The sequence below is a fragment of the Arvicola amphibius genome, chromosome 4 (assembly GCF_903992535.2).
Source record: "Arvicola amphibius chromosome 4, mArvAmp1.2, whole genome shotgun sequence".
Classification (NCBI taxonomy): Eukaryota; Metazoa; Chordata; class Mammalia; order Rodentia; family Cricetidae; genus Arvicola; species Arvicola amphibius.
In genome coordinates, this window is record NC_052050.1 from 20,604,695 (window position 1) to 20,628,895 (window position 24,201).

At 44.9% G+C, this 24,201-nt stretch overlaps 1 protein-coding gene across 2 annotated transcripts in view; it reads right to left on the reverse strand.

The window, feature by feature from the left end:
* The window catches only part of Atp6v0a1 (ATPase H+ transporting V0 subunit a1), a 51,619-nt gene extending 45,870 nt beyond the window's left edge, over positions 1-5,749 (reverse strand). For both annotated transcript variants that reach the window (XM_038324775.1, XM_038324774.1), the window contains exons 1-2: positions 5,652-5,749; positions 3,270-3,429 (exon numbers count right to left, since the gene is read on the reverse strand). In XM_038324775.1, the coding sequence (XP_038180703.1) occupies positions 3,270-3,386 (117 nt within the window). In that variant the 5' untranslated portion in view covers positions 3,387-3,429; positions 5,652-5,749. The remainder of the gene's footprint in view (positions 1-3,269; positions 3,430-5,651) is intronic.
* Positions 5,750-24,201: the final 18,452 nt, after the last annotated feature.

Sequence of the window (24,201 nt, forward strand, 5' to 3'; positions counted from 1 at the left end):
AAGGCTGAGGACATGGCTCAGTCAGTGAAGCGCCTGCCATGGAAACATGAAGACTCGAGCTCAAGAAAGTCGGACAGGCTCCAGGTTCAGTGAGGAAACCCTGTCTCAAAAACTAAGGTGGCGCACGCCTTTAACCCCAGCACTCAGGAGGCAGAGGCAGGCAGATCTCTACGAGTTTGCCGCCAGCCTGCTTCAGGACAGCCAGAGCTGTTATGTGAAACCCTGTCTCAAAAAAGAAAAAAAAAAAAAAAAGAAAGAAAAAGAAAAGGAAAAAGAATAAAAAAACTAAGGTGGAAACTGAGGAATATATCCAATATTGACCTCTGGCCTTTACAGACATGTACACACATGTGCACATGCAAGTGTACACAAGCAATTACACATATGAATGCGCGTGCGCGCGAGCACACACACACACACACACACACACACAAATAAATATTGAACAAGAACAGAATAGTAGGCACACCTGAAATCCCAGAACTGGGTGAGGCTGAGGCAAAAGGAATATCTGTGAGTTTAAGGTCAGTCTGACTAGTGAATTCCAGGACAGTCAATGCTACAAAGCAAGGCTGTGTCACAAAAAGAAGTGGGGGTGGGGGAGTAAGAGGAGGAAGAGAGAAGAGAAAGAGAAAGAAAAAACAGCAACACCTAGAATACGTGGGGAACTTGTTAAACCTCACAAGTCAATAAGCAAAAGTCAAGGCGTTCCACTGACAGATGAAGAAGGAACACACAGTTCACAGAAGAGGAAAGCTCCTGCCCACAGACAGATACCAACTGGACATACAGAAAATGCAAGACAAGATTGCTCTAGTGCCAGGTTTCTTGCTAGCCCTGTAATGGCTCCCTCAATCAAGATATCTCTTTCCATCTCTGTGAGTTCGAGACCAGCCTGGTCTACAAGAGCTAGTTCCAGGACAGGCTCTAAAGCTGCAGAGAAACCCTGTCTCGAAAAACCAAAAAAAAAAAAAAAAAAAGATATCTCTTTCCTTGTTCTCCGTCTCTGTTAGGCCCTCTGATGTGGGTGACAGTTGTATGGCTGGGGCAGACTGTGGCGCCACTGGCAGTGAGACCAGGATTTATCCCTACTGCTTTTTCTAGCTTTTTGGAACCCATTCTCTCTGGAGGGAAACCTTGCTTAGCCTAAATATAGTGGGAAGTGTCTTGGTCCTGCCTCAAAGCAATGTGCTAGACTTTGACTCTCTATGGGAAGCCTTACCCTCTCTGAGGAGTGGATGGGGGGGGGGGGGGGATAAGGTCGGGGGAAGATGGAGGGAATAGAAGTGGAGGGAATAGGAACTGAATTTGGCATGTAAAATGAAAAGATAGTTTGTAAAAAAAAAATAAATTAAAAAAAAAGAGATCTTATCTTATACCGGTAAGATTGGTCTATTTCTTCACATCTGGGCAAGGGCCTTTTGATACAATTGTAACAAGGAAGAGCCAAAGGGAGCATAACACATGGGTGCTTCCATTGGGTTTCTATGGCAACATCTAAAATGCTATGTACATGAGTATGCGATACTTGGTGATACTCTGTGGGGTGTGTGTGTGTGTGTGTGTGTGTGTGTGTGTGTGAGATCGGTGTAGAGAGAGAGAGTACACCCATGCACATGAGTGCCACAGCTCAACCTTGGATGTTGTTCCTACCATAGTTTGTTTGGTTGTTGTTTTGATTTTGCTTTTTGATACAGGATCTTTCAGTAGGGCTTATTAATGAGGCTAGGTTGTCTTGGCTAGCAAACTCCCGGGATCCACATGGCTCAGTTTGTGCTGGAATCACAAACATATGCCCCCATAGCCACCTTTCCAGAACTAGGAACTCAGTGAAGGTTGCAATGTGGCGAGCATAGCAGCTAAGCTGTACTACAATAACCTCTTAGTTATAATAACTATGTAGCAGTGGCTGACCTAGAATTCACTGTGTAGATAATGTTGGCTTCAAATTCATGGTTATCCTCCTGGCTATGCCTCCCAAGCACCGAGATGTGAGTTATCATGTCAGGCTTTTGTTTCGTTTCGTTTTGCTTTTTTAAAGGCAAGTTTATTGAATACACAGAGAGCACAGTGTGTACAGTATTGCCAGAAGAACCACCTTGTCAAGAGCTTCTTGACAGTCCGCCAACTCCAGGACCTTTATTAGTTAATCCTATCCATTTCTGATCACTCTGGTTTAATTCACCCACTCATCCCAACCAATCATGATTTAAAACTTTGTACAGGTACTAAAGACACAATTACGAGCAACAACAGAGAATGTCCTTGTCTTCATGGGGTTTAGAACATTGTGAGGAGGGAGTTTACTCAACTCTTCCCACTGATAAATGTGAAATCATGACCATTACGAAGGCTATGAAAAGTCCCTGGAACTCTGAGAATGTAGGAGCTGAGTCAGGGACCCTCCGGACTACCTACACCTTTCATCTGTGTGCACAGTATCTTCTTGTTCAAATTATAAACTCCCAGAGCATATTTTAAAAAACAAAACAACAACAACAACAACAAACCAACTTAGACTATCCTTTTTGTTTTGAGATCCTTTCCAAGTATCCAAAAACATATAGTATATGCTAACTTACATACCAGGTAAGTTTTGTTATGTATATAGCTGTCTCTGATTTTGTTTTAAAACTTTCTTTTAGATCTTACTGCATGGAAAAACTACAGTTTTTGTTGTCTTACATATCAGGTTGTGATGTTAAAGGGACCCAAATAAAGTAAGAGTAATAGATTAGTGTGGTATCCTCTGCCAGCATTCCCTTGAGAGCACTTAAAATCATTTTCTTTTTTTCTCTTTTTTTCCCCAGACAAGGTCTCACGTAGCTCAAGCTGGCCTCACACTTATTATATAGCCAAGGATGACCTTGAATTCATAATACTCCTACATCTTCAAAGTACAGGCATCTCGGGCCATTTGCCATCCATCATGATCAGTCTGTTTCTCTTTTGAGCTTTTTGTTGTTGTGGTCTCCTCCTCAGGCTCATCACCTCATTGTCTCAGTCTCCCATGTGCTAGCATTATAGGGATAAACCATCATGCCCAGCTAAGGATGACTGTCCAAGAAAGAATCAGCAAACGACCGTAAAAGAGTTCGCTGAAACCATTTCCATCTCTAGAAAGACAAAAGGACAACTCGAAGCTTACACAATACTAAGCCAGTGCTAGGATGGTACTTTGCACGTAAAAGGCAAAACACTCGTGACAAAGCAGTTAACCATAACGAACAAAAAAACAGTTTGACGGTGATCAAAAAGCTTCCACTTACATCACGAAACTGAACCTTTCCGAGTTCTCCTAATTCACTGACGCAACAATAAGCAGCTTCTGACTGTAGAAACAGCTGGGCCAGCGTCATCTCCTCGCTCCGGAAAAGCTCCCCCATGTTGGCAGAGAGTAGTCAGTAAGTATCTGTGGTTCACTTCAATCTGAGGCAAGGGAGAAAATGACAGGGCTTGAGAATTAACCACTAGGACCAAGGACAAACAACACCAGGTGAGGTTCTTTATTTCTTGCATGCCCTGTGAGAAGTCTTGCTCTCTGGCTTAGAAAGGTGCAAAAATAGCCGGGCGGTGGTGGCACACGCCTTTAATCCCAGCAATTGGGAGGCAGAGACAGAAGGATCTTTGTGAGTTCGAGGCCAGCCTAGTCTATAAGAACTAGTTCCAGGACAGGCTCCAAAGCTACAGAGAAACCCTGACTTGAAAAAACCAAATAAATAAAAAGAAAAAAAGAAAAAGAAAAATTAAGAAAAGTCATTACTAAATCCCAGACTACAGATCCCGACAAAGAGTCACTTCCTTTGTAACTGACATCAGGATTGACTGACAGTACTTTGGGGAACACAATACAAAGGAATAATATGTGCAGATTAAGGACAGGAGCTGGGAACTCCAAAAAGCTCTGTAATATGATACAGTGGCATTCACAGCACCTGGAGGTTTGCTTTTATTTTGTTTGTATAACCTATGCTGGTCTCAAAGGCAACATAGTGGAGGTTGGCCTTGAACTCCCGATCCTCCTGCCTCCTCCACCTCCATAGTTCTGGGATTACTGGAATACACCAACAAACCCAGAGCTTTTTGTTGTTACTGTTTGTTTTTTCACTCTGGACAGAATTTTCTTGCTAAAAAGGGTCCTCTTCGTTGTTTTACTTTGGGTTTGTTTTGTTTGGTGAGCAAGAAACAAGAGACTTTACCCTCTTATGTAAAAGATGTGACTAGCTTTCCTTCCCCAACTGACGATGCCCACTTAAACACCCATAATCCCCAGTACTTTCCTAAAGCTATGGTTAAAGGGATCAAGCTTCCAAACTCCAGGGCAAAACAGCACTCTTCTTCTAAGGCATCCCAATATGTAAACAACATTTTAAAAAGACAATGGAGCCCACCGCAATCAGCTCAATTTCAACTCAGGCGTGACAGGAAGGCGTTGGTAATGACAAAGCAATTTTAACAAGCCAGAGGAGAAGCCTTCCACCTTGGCAGCTCCCTTCTTCTCATCCCCATCCTCAAAGGACTGCCGTTTCCACCTGTCGTGTCTCCCCTATGAGCCACGGAAGACTTCCGTTCAGGGCAGCCACCACGGGCGCTATCAGTGGTACTGAAATTCCAATTATTTACTCTCGATAAGCTCACGTTCAGCTCAGGTAGAGCACGGTCTGCAATATCTAATGTCAGCAGATCATACGCTACATTATTTTAACGTCGTAAGGTCATGCATATTCCATATTGACTGATAAGTGAGACTGACATTTCAGAGATTTGATCTTTGGGAAGGCAGGAAGACATTTTGAGGAACCCGAACAACAAATCCTTTCTGCTTTTGGTGTTCTCAAGGACAGCAAAACACACTCTACTGAGCAAGGGTTTCTCAAGAGATTATGTGGGTTGACTTAAGACTGTGCATATGTGAATCACCCACAGGAGCTATTACCAGTCCTCGCCACCTTGAACAAGGATGGATGCCACAACCTCAAAATATATGAAATCATGTCTGATCGGCATAGACCAGAAGCTGCCAGAAATGACAGCCTCTAACGAGTTGCCGCCCTCCTCCTGTTCCTTCATGATTACAGGCCTGTCTAAGGCTATCTCTACCCCCATTGAAACCAAACACAAAACAAATTTGGAAAAGGGTTTCCGGGGGTCACGAAATGAAGCATGAACAAAGAATAATTCTGCAAAGGGGGATCCAAAACAAATTCTACGTCCTCCCTGGAGGACTCTATCTCGCTCGGGTTTTCTAATTACCCCTTCCTAGCAGGGGGCATTTGTCGTCACCTGCTTCATTTCTGGGCAGCACAGTGAGAAAGCAGAAATTCTCTGGACCAGGCACAACCTGTCTCCAGGGTAAGGGAGAAACCCCCAAATTCTAAAACCCTTTAAGAAATTCCCTCGGATCCCTCAGCCTATCCGATCTCCTCTATCCTGTCGCCCCCCCCCCCTCACGGGTCCTCCCGGAGCAATGGCCCTCCAGTTCCTCTGCCCACATGAAGGTGTCTGAACAGGAGGATGAGCCCCCTCACATTTCTCTCAGAGACCTAAGACCCCCGCTGATTCTTCTGACAAGCGGCCGGAGTATCGGAGTGTACCCCTAGGTCCCCTTGAAGGCCGCTCCGGGACGCGCTCTTTCCACAACCCTCACTCACCTCTGGCCCGCACCGCCGCCGCGACCGCAGCCGCCGCAGCAAAGCCCCCGGCTCCGGCAGAGCCGAGTCCCGAGGAGGTACGCAAGCAAGGCTCCGCCCCCACGCCACCGCCGAGTCCCGCCCCCAAGATGACTTCATCGCAGTTGACCAATAGGATGCTGCCTCTGCCGGGCTGCCGCAGTGCAGAATCCAGGGGGCGCGGGCGAGTCTTCCCGTGCTGACGCCATCTTTGTTCCGGCGTTGTGATTTCTAACCGGGAGCGTTTGGAATCGTCATTGCTGGGCGTGTGCCTTTCTGAAGTGTTTGGCTTCTGAGCCTGTCAGAATCCTTTCTTTCTATTATCCTCGGAGCAAGGTTACCTGCCATCTCTATTTTCCAGGGAACCGATCCACAACCCCTTCTTGGAAGCAGCGTGAAAGAAATGGATGTTTATAGAATGATGTGAGAGCTACAGGGGGCTTCAAAGTTCGTCTTCTCTGCACGCACACATCCTTTGCCATTCTTCCACCCCTGAAAATATTTGAGCCCCAGATTGGAGAGCGACTTAAAACTTACGCCGATCTCGTTCTCTTACGAAGTACAGGATTCATTCTTCCATTAGCTGCCTAGGGTTTACACTTAGACAAATGACAAGAAATGACCCAGTTGAGAAAATGACTATTTTTATCTTGCTTAGTAGATTCCCGTGAACCCATCTGGCCACGTAGGAGTTTTCAGTTCCTCGTATATCTTTTGAATGCAAAATGATATTACCTACTATTTTTTAAAAGCTCATTTCCTAAATATTAAGAGTCACTTTTCCCTCTATTAGAGAGCAGTAGGGAGTCGGTGTTAATAACCGGACCCATCAGGAAGAACTAGGAGAACTGGTAAGTCAGTCTCCGTGGGTGGTGGAACTCTATTGAAATTCAAGTGTTGTGAACGAGATATTTCAGATTAAAAAAACAAAGCCAAAAAAAAAAAAAAAAGAACCTGGTGCTGATAATTTGATAATTTTGTAGGTCTGGGCAAAAAAAAACCCTTCAAAACCTGTTTTGCAAGCCCGAACAAAATGATGGACACGGTGGTGAACATTTTATTTAGATTTTTCTATTGAATATGATAATTGAAGATGTCACAGGTCTCCTGAGAAGGAGCATTTCTGAGACCTGACTTTACCATATCCACATTTCCCAGCTCCTTTGCTTTCCTGGCAAGGCAGAGAGGGACCCACAGTTGAAATCCTGCCTGCCGAATGTTAGAAAAAAACGATTTCACAATGACTGTCACTTCCTTCCTCAGAGACTTGAAAAAAAAAAAAAAAAACTAACCTCAGAGTCAGCTGCTTGCTAACCACAAACACAAATGTTTCTTCCACTACCTGAAAGAAACCTATCCCTGACTACCTTTTATTTCCTTGAACCCTTTTCCTGGCTTCCCTGAAAGTACATCCTCGCAGAGGTATTTATAAATAGTAAAACTAACTTAACTATTGGGTGTATTTGTGTGCCCTTGTTCCATGGCACAGGCATGGAGGTCAGAGGACAATTTGGGAGTTGGTTCTCTCCATGTGTTTCCCAGGGACTGAACTCAGGCATCAAGCTTGCCTGAAAGCGCTTTAACCTGCTAAGCCTTCTTCAGGGCCCTATAGTTCCTTTTCTTTCTCCTTTCCTGCCTACCAGACACCCTACCTGTTCCCACTGTTCTGTTTATTTTCCTTCCATGCTCTGTCCTTGGCCATCTTGTCTCTTGCCAGTTCCAAATGTCTATGTTTAGGGATTCATATCTACTTTTTTACCCATCACCTTGCTTTATGGTCAGAGATGGGATTTCTGTCCGCTAGATAATATCTCATAGGCAATATATCTGCTGAAGTCTGCTGTGAACCAAACAATATTAGGTGTCACAGATAGGAAAATGGAGCAGATACACTTCCCGTCTGAGAAATACCTTGAGAAATAAGTTCCAATACTTACAAGAGAGAAAGTGGGGTGTAGTGGCTCATACCTATAATCCTAGTAATGGGATGTTGAAGCAGGAGGATTGCCTCCTAGTGAAAGCCAGGCCAACCAGAGCTGCAAAGCATTAAAAAAAATGCAAGGTAGAGAGAGGTGAGTGCAATGATTAATATTCTACTCTGATCCGGGAGATTTTCTAAATGCTTTATAAATACAGACTCATTTAGTTCTCTCACAGCAACTTTAGGAAGTAGATACACCCATTAATCAGAAGATACGGCATTGTTCGACAAGATCAAATTTTAAATGCTTTGGAAGCCGGGGGTATGGCTCTGAGATAAAAATACATGCTTGCCATGCCTAAGGTTCAATCCCAAGCACAGAAAAAAAATAAAGAAATGCTGTTAGGGCAGGTGTATTGTTAGACACCTGTAGCCTCCTGACAGCAGGAAGCTGAGGTAAGAGGGCCATAGAGCCCAGAATTTCTAGGCCAGCTTGGGCGACATAGCAAGATCCACTGTCCACCAAACAAATACAAATAAATAATCAAACAAAGTGTGGACGGTATGCCTGTGGCCCTAAAAATGTCAGCAATTCCATGTGAGGCTTAGGCAAAAATATCAACTCTAAACTGAGATTTTGCTTAGACACCTATGCAAAGATTAATGACCCATTCTCCCCTACCAAGACAAAGTAGATAGCGGATACAAGGATCTAAGAAACAGACTGTCAGAAGCCAGTGAGATGAGGTGCACTTTCAATTTTATTTCCAGTTTCCCAAAATAACACTAGAGCTTTTACATTCAAAGTCCAAGAATGTTTAAGATAAAGGCCCTTTGGTAAAGCAAAAAACCTCTTCAAAATGCACTTTGAGGCTGCCTTTGTTGCCTTAAGGGTCAATTCCCTTTAGTTCTATTAATGATTACACGGACCAGGAATGAGCCTAAGGCTTGTGACATTTTCAGCAACCCTCATGACTCTCAGACACTTGAGGCAGGAAGTTCTTTAGTTGGCGGGGATTGGAATGCTATGCAAAGGGGAGCCCTAAAGGAGTGGCCTGCTGAAAGCCTGAGGCAGCTAGAGAAAGAATGAGGGACAAGGTGTGGGGGGGGGGGGATGCAGAGACCTCTGTGACCTCAGACCTCAAATACTTGCTCAGGAGAGTCAGAAACCATCCTCCGTTTCTGGAGAGACAATCTAGCAGTTATAACTGTGTTGGCTTTCTACTGATTCACCTGGAGCAAAGAAAAACATGAGCATTCATTCCAGTGGAAAAAGATTTAGTTAGTGGCGTCTTAGTACTTGGGGAAGTGGAGACAGGAGCCAGGCTCAGGTACAGAGTGAGTCCAAGGCCAGCCTGGGGTGCATGAGACCCTGTCCCAAAAGACAAAGAAAAAAGAAAGAAGGAAAGAAAGAGAGAGAAAGAGAGAAAGAGGGAGGTAGGAAGGGAGAGGGGCCTCAGCTGGGTGGTGGTAGTGCAGGCCTTTAATCCCAGCATTTGGGATTTTGTGTTTTAGTATCAACAGGTGGAGACAGGGTCTCTATTTATAAAGAGATTCCTAGGAGTTGTGTGGTTATACTGTTGCCTTTAGCTCCTTTTCTTTTTCTTTTCCTTTTTACTTATTTATTTATTTTGGTTTTTCAAGACAGGGTTTCTCTGTAGCTTTGGAGCTTGTCCTGGAACTAGCTCTTGCAAACCAGGCTGGCCTTGAACTCACAGAGATCTGCCTGCCTCTGCCTCCCTAGTTCCGGGATTAAAGGCCTGTGCCACCACCATACAGCTTCTTTTTTTTTTCCTGAAACAGAGTCTCACATAACCCAGGCTGTCCTTCAACTTCCTGTGCAGCTGAGGGTGGCCTTGGGTTTGCATCCTGAATGCGGGGATAGAGGATATGCATGGTCACCTCTGGTTTATACAGTGCTGAGGATGGAACCCCAGCTTCAGGTAGGCTAATCAAGCATTCTGTCAACGGAGCTACATCTCTACCTCTGTTTTTTTGTTTTGAGATGGTGTCTCTGTGTGTAACCCTACTTGGTCTGGACTGGACCTCACTATGTCTACTAGGCTGTCTTCAAGCGTGCCTGGATCTCTCAGTCTCTGCCTCATGAGTACCGAGGTTATGGACAAAGGCCACAATGCCCTGTTGACGTGATGCTAGGAATCTAATCTGTAGGTGTGTCAAAGAGTTCCACAATAGCCCAGAATGGAGTGTAACAAAGATTTATTTATTCAGGGATAAACTCACAGTAAGGGTAGAGATCTACCGTCCTCTGTGTGCGCTGGGAACTGGGAACCAAATCCGGCAGAAGAAAGGGGGCCGCTCATGCTTTTCGTCTGCACTTAATAGTACCTGAGGCCTGGTCCAAAATGGGCCAGTTTCTAAGAGACTATTGGCTGAAGGAGTTCCCACAGCACTAATCCAGGGCTTCACGAATGCTAGAAAATTGTTCTACCAACTGGGCTACTCAAGGCTTTCCTGCTTCTAGATTTATTTATTTTTATTTTGCGTGTGTATGTTACCTGCATATATGTATATGTATCACATGCATGGTTGGTGCCTGAGGAGGCCTGAAGAGGTCACAGAAGTGCCTAGAACGGAGTTATAGGTGGTTGTGAGCTGCCTCATGGATACAGGGAGAGAACCTGGATTCTCTGTGAGAGCGACAAAAGCTCTTAACTGCTCAGTCACCTCTCCAGCTCTCTTCTTTTTGGATAATTTTGTGGGATATTTTTGGAAACATTTTGTGAGCTAGGTAGTGGTGGCACAAACTTTTAATCCCAGCACTCCAGTGGCAGAGACAGGTGGATCCCTGAGTTCTAGGCCAACCTGGTCTACAGTGTTCCAGGAAAACCAGGGTTACACAGAGAAACCCTGTCTAGAAAAACAAAAACAAAACAAAAGCAAACAAACAAACATTTTTATGTTCTGGAGAATACACGCTTTTACATATTTCTTTCATCTCATTACAGGATCTGGGGGCTGGAGAGATGGCTCAGTGGTTAAGAGCACTGACTGCTCTTCCAGAGGTCATGAGTTCAATTCCCAGCAACCACATGATGGCTTACAACCATCTGTAATGAGATCTGGTGCCCTCTTCTGGTGTGTGGGTATACATGGAAGTAGAATGTTATATACATAATAAATAAAAAAAAAATAAGAGTCATTACAGGATCTGTTGCTCACAGTTCTTTTTTTTTTCTCTCCTCCCAAGACAGGGTTCCCCTGTGTAGCTTTAGATCCTGTCCTGGAACTAGCTCTGTAGACCAGGCTGGCCTCAGACTCACAGAGATCCTCCTGCCTGTGCCTCCTGAGTGCTGGGATTAAAGGCGTGCGCTACCACCATACAGCTTCAGCTTCCTTCTTATACAACCGAGGACCACATGCCCAGGGGTGGCATCACCCACAGTGGGCTGAGCTCTTCCACAACAGTCATTAATCAAGGAAAAACCACAATGTCTCTTAAGCCAATCCGATGGAGACAGTTCCTCAGTTAAGGTTCCCTCTTCCCAGATGACACTACTCTGTCAAATGGATGAGAACTAACCACCACATTTCATATCTGGTTTCTGCAGAGCTGGGGGTCGAACCAAAGATCAGGGGCATGCTAGGCAGGCACTCTGCCAAGCAGATGGTACCCCAGCCCTGGTTTCCTTTTGTAAATTTATTTTTAACAACCTTTAGCCTGCCAGAAACCCACATAGAGTATGGATTTTTAAAACCTGAAAAATAAAAATCTCCACAATTTTATTCACTTAAAGGAAAAAGATATACCAAGTAGATAGGGATTATGGGAGGAAATTTCCTGAAGAGGAACGCAACAGACAGACAGACAGACAGACAGACAGACAGACAGACATAGAATTCTAAGAGACCAGTATGGTGGTCCACACCTGCAATCCCAGCTACTTGGGAGACTGAGGCAGGAAGATGTCACTCCCAGACTAGTTAGGCCCACTCAGTGAGGTCTTTTGGGAAGGAAGGAAGGGAGAAAGGAAGGAAGGGAGGAGGGAGGGAGGGAGAGAGGGAGGGAGGAAAGAAAGGGAGGCAGGACCGATCCTCTTCCCAAGCCTCTAGCTTGAATGCATGGGGCAGCCTTTAGCTAAAGATGATAAGCAACGGCTTCAGGGTCTGTCTCCTCTTACGTCAAAACTCACACAATAGTCCTCACAGGCGCATAACGAAACCCAAGCTCTTCTGTATAATGTGCCATCAGCAATATCCAGTGTGAATTAAAGTTCCTGACTAGCTCTTCCAGTCGCAGGTGCTTCGGGAGCCGCGGGTTACTGTCCAGCCACGGCCAAGTCCAAGAACCGCACCACACACAACCAGTCCCGGAAATGGCACAGAAATGGCATCAAGAAACCGCGGTCACAAAGATACGAATCTCTCAAGGGGGTCGACCCCAAGTTCCTGAGGAACATGCACTTTGCCAGGAAGCACAAGAAAGGCCTGAAGAAGATGCAGGCAAATAATGCAAAGGCCGCAAGTGCACGTGCTGAGGCCATCAAGGCCCTGGTGAAGCCCCAGGTGGTGAAGCCCAAGGGCCCCAGCCGCAAACTCATCCCAAGCTTGGGAAGCGGATTTGAAGCTACATGGCCAGGGGTCGTAGTCTCCAAAAAACAAATCCCAAGGTTCAAGCCAAGGCAGAGGCTCCCAAAGGTGCCCAGGCCCTTGTGAAGGCCCCATAAAAAGGTCTCAGTCTGCCGATGTGAAGAGATGGACTGATGTGAACACCTACACAGTATTTGCAGTTGGTCAGGACCTTATGCTGTTTTTACAAATAAACTTAAGGCAAGTTCTGTAAAAAAAAAAAAAAAAAAAAGTTTCTGAATAGCTGAGAAATCAGGGAAATCTCACCCACACTGAGGAGAAAAGGCGATCGGTGGAGACTAAGCCTAGGAGAAACCAGGTGCCAGAACTAGCTGGCAGGAGTAAAACAATTATCATAAGGATGAGAAAGGAAACATGCCAGCAAATGCCAAGAAGTCTTAGTGTGGGGGGTGGGGAGGGCATAATGAAATGGGTTACTTTGTCCTCTAACTCAGAAATCTGACCAGACGTGGCAGCACACGCCTTTAATCCCAGCACTGGGGAGGGAGAGACAGGCAGGTCTCTGAGTTCAAGGCCAGCCTGGTCTACAGAGCAAGTCCAGATCAGTCAGGGCTCAAAATAAAACAAAAATAAAAATAAAGGCTGGGCATGGTGGTTCGTATCTATGAATCTAGCATTCAAGAGGCACAGCCAAAAGAATCACCAAAAATTGGAGGCCAGCCTGACCTACATAAGGAGTTCTGGTCCAGCTTGAAGTACAGAATGAGTTATGTCCTCCTGATTCAAAAACAAACAAGTGCCCTTTCCCCCAAAACCCATCAGGTAAGAGCGCTTGCTGCCAAGCCTGAAGACCCCATCCCTGGGGCCACAGCGGAAGGAGAGAACCAGCTCCAGCAGGCTGTCCTCGAAGCACTTTGGCACTCATACCATGACCAGCAAGAACAATTTGAGCGTGGAGTGGTGTATGCAGATGACCCCAGGATGCCCACTCAGAAATTCAAGGTCATCCTCAGCTACACAGTGAGTTGGAGGCTAGCCTTGACTGCAAGAGAGCCTATCTCAAAAAAAGAAAAAATAATCTAACATATAAAACCAGGAATGGTAATGCATGCTTGTAATTCCAGTACCCTAGGTTGAGGCTAGCCTAGGCTACATAGTGAGACACAAGTGTCAAAAAATATATCCAACCCATTGTGATGATTAATCTTCGCTGTCAGTTTCAGAGGATTTGGGATCACCATGGGAACATACTTTTGGGTGTGTCTATGAGGCTGTTTTCAGAAAAGCTTAAGTGAAGGGGGCAGCACCATTCTTCGGGCTGGGGTTCAAGACTGAATAAAAAGGGGAAGGGAGCTGAGCAATGATAGCATTTTTCTCTCTCTCTGCTCCTGACTGCAGAGGCAGTGTGGGCACCCACATCACCCTGCCACAAGGGACTGACTCTGCCATCAAAGCCTTAGACTGAATAAACATCTCCTTCCTTAAGCTGCTCTCTTTGGGCATTCCATCGCAGCTAGGAGAAAAGTAACGGTGGCATGTCATTGGAGTCCCAGAAGAAGAGCGAGAAAGACGTCTCTGCTCCCACAATCCCAGCGGAAGGATTTCAGTTTGAGGCCAGCCTGGACCACGCAGTAAACTTTGGGCCAGTCTGAGCTACAGAAAGAAACTTCCTCTCATTTCTGAGTTTTCACTGGGAGTCAGAGGGGAGCAGGGAGAGAAAGGAAGCTGAAGAGGAAGAGGAAGAAAGAGAAAGGGGAAGTGAGAGGGGAGACTGAAGGAGGTAGGAAAAAAAAAATTCCAAGAAATTCTTACATCATAACCACAGTCAGACAAATACAAAGAAACCCTCCTAGGCACATCATAATTAGAGGAAAACGTACTGTGTGGTGTGTGCATGTGTGTGTGCGCGCGCGTGCGTGTGTGCGTGCGTGTGTGTGTGTGTGTGTGTGTGTGTGTGTGTGTGTGTGTGTGTGTGGCTACTGATTTCTCATCACAAACAACAGAGACCAAAGGACAGTGAAATTACATCACTAAAGTGCTGAAATAAAATAAATGGTAAGATAAATGGCAATATTCTTCATGAATAGAAGCAGGGGCTGGAGATATAAGCTGGTGGCAAGTGCAAGGCCCTGGGTTTGACCACTGTTGCTGGCGGGGGCGGGGGGGAGAGGAGGTGAGGGAGGAAGAAAAATAAATGTGTTTTCTTTTTTTTTTTTCTTTTTTCGAGACAGGGTTTCTCTGCAGCTTTAGAGCCTGTCCTGGAGCTAGCTCTTGTAGACCAGGCTGGTCTCGAACTCACAGAGATCTGCCTGCCTCTGCCTCCCGAGTGCTGGGATTAAAGGCGTGCGCCACCACCGCCCGGCTAAATGTGTTTTCAAATAAATGAAAACTAAGAGAGCTTGCCACTGCTGGTTCTGAACCATGTGGATTCTAAAGAAAGTTCTTCAGCTGGAGGGAAATAAATAGCGTAAGATATAAACTTGCATCTTCAGAAATGAATAACACCAAATGAACACATCAGTCCATTGAAAGAGCTTTTCCTTTACTTTTTCAAATTTATTTAATTTTATTTTATGTACATTGGTGTGAGGTTATTGGATCCCCTGGAACTGGAGTTACAGACAGTTGTGAGCTGCCATGTGGATGCTGGGAATTGAACCTGGGTCCTCTGGAAGACCAGCCAGTGCTTTTAACTGCTGAGCCATCTCTCCAGCCTGACTTTTTTCTTTCGTAATTAAAAACATTTGTGTGGGGATTAGAAAATTGTGTGGTGTGTATGGTCCATGTGATAAATATTGCAAAAACAAAGGACCTATCGCCTGGAGTGGTGGCCCACACCTTTAATCCAGCACTTGGGAGGCAGAGGCAGGGAGATCTCTATGAGTTGGGGCCAGACTGGTCTGCATGTTGAATTCCAGGACAGCCAGGGCTACATAAAGAGATCCTGTATCAAAAACAAAAAGCACCACCTGAGAAAGGAAATAGAATGGCGCTATAAAAGTGTCAAGATTTTCATATTCCATGGGAAGTGTCACAGTATTGATGTTCAGTAGACTGTAAAATGTGGGAGTTTATTTTATGGAATCTCTGGAGCAATCACTAAGCAGAATGTGGAGAAGGCACAGTTGAGTCGACAATAGGTAAGTTAAAATAGGATTCTGAGAGCTGGGGAGACTGCTCAATGGGTCAAGTGTTTGCACTGTAAGCCTAAGAACCAGTGTGCAGTCCCCAGAAACCATGGCAGGTGGGGGGAGGAAGCTGGCCTTCATGGTGTGCTGCTCTGATCCCAGCACTGGACAGGTAGAGACAGGAGGATCCTGGGGCTTGCCGGTTAACCAGCCTAGTGGGTGAGCTCTAGGCCAGTGAGAGACCCTGTCTCAAAGGAGGTGGATGGCATTCCTGAAGATGACAACTGAGAAGCTCCTCTGGTCTCGGTAAATTCATCTATGTGCATATATATATATATATATATATATATATATATATATATATAGAGAGAGAGAGAGAGAGAGAGAGAGGTAGAGAGAGAGAGGGAAGGAGAGGGAGGGAGGGAGAGGGAGGGAGGGAGGGAGGGAGGGAGGGAGGGAGGGAGGGAGGATTCAGGGAGCTGGAAAAATGTTTAATGGTTAGGAGACTTGCTGCTGTTTCAGAGGACCAAAGTTAAATTCCCAGCACCTGTGTGGCAGCACATACCAGTCTATAACTTCAGTTCCAGGGACTCTGACACTTCTGAACTCCTGGGGCCCAAGATGCACACAGGATGCATAGACATTCATGCAGGCAAAACACTCATACACATATAATAAAATAAAGAACTCAGGCTAGGCATGGTGGCACACACTTTTAATCTCTAGGGAGGTAGAGGCAGAGAGATCTCTGTGAGTTTGAGGCCAGCCTTGTCTATATAGTGAGTTCCAGGCCAACCTCGTCCATAGAGAGAGTTCCAGGCCAACCTCGTCCATAGAGAGATTTCCAGGCCAACCTCATCCATAGAGAGAGTTCCAGGCTAACCTCGTCCATAGAGAGAGTTCCAGGCCAACCTCGTCTATAGAGAGAGTTCCAGGCCATCCAGGACCACATGGTGAGAACCTGGCTCAAAAATAACTTGAATTGATTAAATAGAATTCTACGGCTGGCAAGAAGGCTCAGTAGTGAAGGGCACTGGCCTCTAAGTCCAATGGCTTCATCCCTGGGTCCTGCAAGGTGGAAGAAGAGAACTGTTATCTGTAAATTGTCTTCTGAACTTCGTACAGGCATCTACACACCAAATAAATCAACATAACAGAATTCTGAAGATTAGGCAACTAATTCCATATAAGATGGCAAAAAAGAACAGAAGAAGAATAACAAAAGAGACAAGCAGGAAACAGGAAAATATAAAATGGTAATGCTAAATTGACTTCCCAAATAATACAATAAATATATGTAAATGAAGGTAATAGTACAGTTACAGGATAGAGATGATCAGAAAGGATAAAAAATAACATCCTCATGGATGCTGTCCGGACACTGTAAATTATGAAGCAGAAAGTAAATGGGTAGAGAGAGACCTGCCATACGGGTCATGCGAATGCTCCCAAACTGACTATGGTGCTGGCTGCACTGCTTGGTAAAGTTAAATTGTACGCTTGAAAGGAGTGAGCTTTACTGCATAGAAAATATACTTTAATATGTTTTCCATTGGGTGTGTGCATGCACGTGTGTTTGTGCATATGTGCACATGCACAGGTTTGCACGCTTGAATGCATGTGCCAACTCGCAGGGGTCTGTTCTTTCTTTCTACCATGGTTCTGGGGATTGGAACTCAAGTCCTCAGGCCTGAAAGCAGGTATCTTTACCAGCGGAGTCATCTCCTTGGTCTTGGAAGACATTTTCTTGAAAGACCTTTAAAAGTCTTTACTAACCTGATGGTTAATTTTTGAACGACAAGATAGTAAATGAATGGTAGAACCCAGTGGATGCTAGCTGGGTAAATACTGATGATTGTGGATCAATGGCAGAGAGCCTACTGCAGGAGGAATGGTGCGCTTAGAAAATCATCGTCTTGCAATGACTCTAGTCATACTTGATCTGGAAAAAATAGATAGTTATTCAAATGAAAGTGGGAGGGCCTATTCAGAGAGAAGAAAGGAACCAGAAAGAGAAGGGAAGGGGAGGGAAAAAAGACTGTAATCCCATCACCTTGGAGGCTAAGGCAGGAGGACTGTCTGTGAGTTCAAAGCCAGCCTAAGCTACAGAGTGAGGCCTTGTCAGAAAATAACAGTAATGTCAATAATATTATATGTTGAATGAAAATATCACAATTAAGTTCTGTACATGTACTTAAAAATTATCATACAAAGAGTAAATTGACTGGGCAGTGGTGGTGTTGGCTGGGTGGCCGTGGCACACACCTTTAATCCCAGCACTCAGGAGGCAGAGGCAGGTGGATCTCTGTGAGTTTGAGGCCAGCCTGGTCTACAAAGCAAATTACAGGACAACTAGGGCAACAGAGAAACCCTGTCTCGAAAACAAAAACCAAACAAAGTATGAAACATAGCTGGGCTGTAGGGGAAGGGGTGATACAAGCCCGAGTTCGAGGCAAACCACATCTACAGAGCGAGCTCCAGAACATTCAGGGCTACACAGAGAAACCCTATCTCAAACAAAACAAAACAAAAGGAAAATGTAACATATAAATTGTATTCTAGAGAAAAACCAAAACCAAATCAACCAACCAAACAAGTAACACCCGAATAAATCTGTCAGGTTTGGCCTAGAGGCAACTCAAACTGTAAAAGAGAAGGCAGACACCCTGCTGCGGCTGCTGCCTCTGAGTCTGAAATCCTCTAATCCCCACTTCCACAAAGGAAGCTGACCAAGCGTCCTAAACTATCTGGGGCTGCAAGTGGCTCTCTGATGGACATGCATTAACTAAAGGCCTTTCCCCCTTCCCCTGCTGATTGGAAATCGCGACAATTTGACCGCAAGCAAGTACTGGGCTACTCATCAACTACAAGTCCTGAGCCCTCGCGACTTCAAGTTATGTAAGAAGGGCACCCGCTTAGCCTGAACTCAGGGCCCCAGCCACTCTCTTTCTAAAAGCCCAATTTCTTATCCAAATGGGCAGTTTGCCTCAGTGACCCTCTTGATCCCCTAGCCTGAGATCTTACATAATCTAAATCTCACTACAACATATAGTAAATCAACAAAGATTAGCATGCGAGCAAAAAAAGAAAAAAGAAAGAAAAACATTACTCCTGGATAGATGGCAAAATGGCCCTGCAGATGAAAGTGCTTACTGAGCAAGTCTGGCGCCCTGAATTCAATCCCTGGAACCCATATAAACAAAAAGGAGGCCGGGCAGTGGTGGCGCATGCCTTTAATCCCAGCACTCGGGAGGCAGAGGCAGGCGTATCTTTGTGAGTTTGAGGCCAGCCTGGTTTACAAGAGTTAGTTTCAGGACAGGCTCCAAAGCTACAAAAAGAAAAAAAAAAAAAAAAAAAAAAAAAAAAAAAGGAGAAAAACCAAAACCAAACCTACAAAGTTGCCCTCTGACAGCTGCACTCAGGGAGTGTCTCATGTACACAACATTAATAGTAACAATAACAATAAAATTTAAGACAATAACAAAACAAGCAGCTTGTTAAAATGTTTCTAATGACATGATAGTGTGGGTATCCACCAAAGCAGACTGACTGCACAGGCATGAATTTAAGCCATTAGAAAGTCTTTTTATTAGCTGGCCTTCGACTATAGTGGATGTTTGGGATCCCAGTGTAGCCTTGAGCCTTTCTCAGGGTGAATTTTTAAAATTATTATTATTATTATTATTAATTTTGGTTTTTTGAGACAGTACTTCTTTGTATAGCTTTGGAACCTCTCCTAAAACTCACTCTGTAGACCAGGCTGACCTCTCTGTGGGAGTGGTCTTGAGCATTACTGGGGGAGGGCTCATCATTTGGCGGGTTTTCTGAGATGTGGCAGGGTTTGGAGAGAGATGGGCTATGGGGATTTGGGGAGATGGGGTATGGTGGAACTTCCATCAGAACATTCCAGATTCTTTGGGTATATGGATGCCTGGGGCTAGGGTAAAGCTTCTACCTGAACACTGGGTTGATATACTTCAGTTAACAAGAACAATTAGCCTGTAGCAGGACTACAGAAGCCGAAAGGCAAGGTTAGTACATTTAGAGACTTTCCCAGAAGTATGGACTTTGATGGATTAGGTCTTTGTTTCCATTTTTAGCAGGTGGTGTCTACGTGCGGAGTTTTACAGCCTGATGGTACTGCCATCATGGAGTCAGTTGTGCTAAGGCCTGGGGGCCCTTTGCAATGAAAGGTGCTTTAAGATGAATAAACAAGAAGCTGGAGAGGTGACTGGGAGGTTAAGAGTACTTGTTGAACTTACAGAAGTTTGGTTCTTTGTTTTTGTTTGTTTTTTTTTGATATAGTGTTTCTCTGTGTAGCTTTGGAGCCTGTCCTGGAACTCACTCTGTAGACAAGGCTGGCCTCAAATTTACAGAGATCCACCTGCCTCTGCCTCCCGAGTGCTGGGATTAAAGGCGTGTGCCACCACTGCCCAGCCTGGGTGTGGTTCTCAACACCCATTTGAGAATGAACAGCACCCATAACTCCAGTTTTAGGGAAGCCAGTGCCTTCTTCTGACCTCCTTGGGCATTGGGTTTGCACATGGTGCACATAAAAAAAAATGCAGACAAAATCACTCAGACACATAAAATAAGTGAAGTTATTAGACTTGACAATGTATTGCAATATGTGGTTCTCAGCTGGATCCTGTACCAGAAAAACAAAACAAAACAAAACAAGCTCACAGATGTCATTATTGGACCATTAGTGAGATTTTGTGATGGATAACATAGTATCACATCTGGGCTGAACTTCCTCATTTTAACAGTTGTTCCTGGTTACACAGAGGCTGTGCTCTTATCGATAGGAAACAGCACTCTATTATTTGGGGCAAAGGACGTGGTGTCTACAGCTCTCCTGTGGTGTGTGTACACTGAAGGAGTGCTGAAGAGGTGGGGGGATATAGAGATGGGGGCACCGACCATGATAAAGCAATTGTGGTAGGATAACAGCTAGATGGGACACCTGCTTCTCAGGGGGAAAACCTCGTTTGTTTTCTTAGAACCTTTCTGCTTTCTGTAAGCTTTTTTTTTTTTTTTTTAAATAATAAAATGTTTGCAAAGGTAGATGTGGTGGTGCCAGCATTCAGAGGGCTGAGGCAGGGGGATCCAGAATTTGAGAATTTGAGGCCAGCCTGGAAGAAGAGAGAGAGAGAGAGAGAGAGAGAGAGAGAGAGAGAGAGAGAGAGAGAGAGAGCGCTCTAATGAATATATTATAAAAGAATAGGAGCACTGTCTGCTCTTCCAAAGGTCCTGAGTTCAATTCCCATCAACCACAAGGTTGTTCACAACCATCTGTAATGAGATCTGGTGCCCTCTTATGGCCTGCAGGCACACATGCAGACAGATTATCGAGAATACTGTATACATAATAAATAAATAAATCTTAAAAAAAGAAAAGAATAAATGCTGAAAATCATGAGCTAAACATTCATTCTGGGAAACCGAAAAAGCAAAATACACTAAAGAGGAAGAAAGTGGTAAATAAATCTAATAGAAAATAGAGGGCTGGAGAGATGGATCAGCAGCTAGAACACTGGCTGCTTCCTGAGGTCCTGAGTTCAATCCCCAGGAACCACAACCATTTATAGAGGATCTGATGCCCTCTACTGTTGTTCAGATGTACATGTAGACAGGGCACTCATAAATAGATAAATCTTTAAAAAAAGCAACAACCCCCCCATAAAAAACAAAAAACAGGTGTTGGTGGAATATGCCCTTCTCCCCAGCACTCGAGAGGCAGAAGCAGATGGATCTCTGAGTTCAAGGCCAGCCTGGTCTACATCCAGAGTGAGTTCCAGGACATCCAGGGCTACACAGAGAAACCCTGTCATGAAAAACAAAAACAAAAAGAAACTTCAGACATGGCAAAGGTGACAAGAGAATATAATGGAAAGATTTATAACCAATAAATTACACATTGGCCGCTGGGCAGTGGTGGCGCACGCCTTTAATCCCAGCACTCAGGAGGCAGAGGCAGGCGGATCTCTGTGAATTAGAGATCAGCCTGGTCTACAAGAGCTAGTTCCAGGATAGGCTCCAAAGCCACAGAGAAACCCTGTCTCAAAAAACCAAAAAAAAAAAAAAAAAAAAAAAAAAAATTACACATTGGATGGGGTGGACAAATCCTTAGAAAATTTACTGTTACCAGCAAGGACTTCTTAAAACAGGGGCGCAGAGTGTAAAGTTACGTGGAAACTTCTGGAGGAACCACTGCATGCCAGTGAGGTGCGTAACTAACACTCTTGCTAATTTTTACTGTGCTTTAGAGTGTTGCCCAGAGACTTTGTGGCTTTTTTTTTAATTAAAACATCCTAATATGAAAAATAACAAAATATTTAAAAAAAATTATAGGACTCCCGAAATCATCATTAATAAAAAGGTTTGCAAAGTGGAGGAAGATTGGGCAGCACACGGAACCAAGGGTGGTTTATTTCCAGTGTGTGATACAGTAAAGAACATACAGGTTTCTTGAGGATTCTGGTTATATTGCTATATTTTAAAAACACGATAAAAATACTAGGGTGATCTGGCTGCTCTATAGGTCACATTCCACGAATTCCCTGAGCTGATCTGGCTGGCTAGGAGAGCGGCCTATCCGTGGGGCTCCATGCCCAGCACATCTCAAACAGGATTGGGTGGAAAAGACCCTCCTGCCGGGATCAAGGAGGGCTGTTCTTAGATCAAGAGTCTAGGAGTAGCTGTGCTCCTGTTAGGACCCAAAACATGCTGCCAAGGTTCTTTTGCGAAAGAACATAGGCTTGTCAACCTTTGAAGACAAGGTGCTGCACGCAGTCTGCCTTTCTGAAAAATACCCCATAAGCAGGTGATTATTTCTCCTTAAATCGCCCCCCAAGATGCAGCTGCACCCCAGAACTTTACTCAGGATTTGATTCCCAATGGAGGGGTTAGGAAAAGGGGCGCAGAGAGGAAACCTAGGCAGAGCAGCATCTCTTCGGTCCCCGCGGTGACACGCTCACTGCTGCACTAGAGCGCCCCCTGGTGGTATAATTTAGAGCTGAACTGGAAGCTGGCCTGCCCCTCCAGCAGGGTCGCAGTGGGAGACCCTCAGTCTCCTCTAAGGTGGGGTCCACGCTGCGCTATTGATAATTGTCTTCGGACACCTCGGGGTTGCGGTTTCTACTCTCCCAGAAGCAGAAGAGGAGCCGGAGGGATTAGTCCCCCTTGACTTCTTTGACAACCTGGTGACGCCTGAACATAGTGTGTTCTCTGGGTAAGACTTTTAAAACCATGAGATTATGACTTGTAGGGCTGGACGTACAGCTCACTTGCAGGAGTGCTGGCCTGCACTAACGGATCCCCTGCAAAGGGTTAACAGGATGGAACGGTGCACACCTGTAACCCCAGCACTGAGGAGGGAGAGACAAGAGAATCAGGACTGTAAAGCCATCCCAGACTTCACAGTGATTTCGAGACCAGACTGGAATATCCGAGACTGTTTCAAAAGCAAGCACACAAAAACTTAACGAGTTGTAATTGTTCTGTACGACTTTATACTCCCAGATAGCAAATTTTTGTTTTGTTTGGCAGTACAGGAGGGTTAAAGTGGGGGCGGGGGCAGAGGATTGATTTTAGGACCTCAAGTGTTCCAAGCAAATGCACCCAAACTGAGTTGTGCTTCCAACTCTCCTTCCCTTGCCCTCCCTCCCTTCCTCTTTTTTTCTTCCTTCAATAGAACTAACCACCTCAGCCTTGTAAACAAGACTGTTTGTGTTTCCCAGCTGCCCAGACCCGAATAAATCACCCAGAAAGTATATTAATTACAACATTTTTTGGTTGATGTCTCAGGCTTATTTCTAGCTAGTTCTTACATCTTAAATTAACCCATTTCTATTATTTTATATTTTACCATGAGGCTCATGGTTTGTTACCTCTTGCTTCTTTTTTTTTTTTTTTAAATATTTATTTATTTATTATGTATACAATATTCTGTCTGTGTGTGTATGCCTGCAGGCCAGAAGAGGGCACCAGACCCCATTACAGATGGTTGTGAGCCACCATATGGTTGCTGGGAATTGAACTCAGGACCTTTGGAAGAGCAGGCAATGCTCTTAACCTCTGAGCCATTTCTCCAGCCCACATCTTGCTTCTTAGGCAACTACATGGCTTGACTTTTTTTTTTTCTCGAAACAAGGTTTCTCTGTAGCTTTGGTACTTGTCCTGTCCTGGATCTAGCTCTTGTAGACCAGGCTGGCTGGCCTCTAACTCACAGAGATATGCCTTCCTTTGCCTCCCGAGTGCTGGGATTAAAGGCGTGCGCCACACCACCCAGCCAATGGCTTGACTCTTGACTCTGCCTACTTTATATATCTCTGTTCAGATTTCCTGCCTGCTTGACTCTACTGGCCAAAACACCTTTATTCATCAACCAATAAAGCAACATATATACAGAAGGACATCCCACATCACAGCCTAGAGCAGTGTGGCAGCAGGTACGGCAGATGGGCAAGCAGAGCCTGCTGGAGGGTCTGAGAAGCTGTGTGTCTGGCTGTCACACACTGTCAGGGAGCAGCTGATAGAGTGTGTGCTGACCATCTTGCACTAAACAATGAGAGGGTTCAAGAAATTATGTGCACATGGCAATATGGCACATAAACTAGCTTGAAGGACCTTCCACTTCCAAATCTGGGATCATCTGAGCATCAAATCAATGATGCTGGTCCAGTGTCATGAAGCAGGCCTGTAATTGGTAGAGGAGGAAAATTAGGAGTTCAAGTCCAGCCTTGGCTACATGTGGCCTTGAGGCGTTCAAGTCCAGCCTTGGCTACATGTGGCCTTGAGGCCAGCTGGGGCTACATGAGACCTAGTTGAAACAAACAAACACAAGTAATGAGAGTAGGGCTGGGGAGATGGCTCAGTGGTTAAAGCACTGACTGCTCTTCCAGAGGTCTTGAGTTCAATTCCCAGCAAC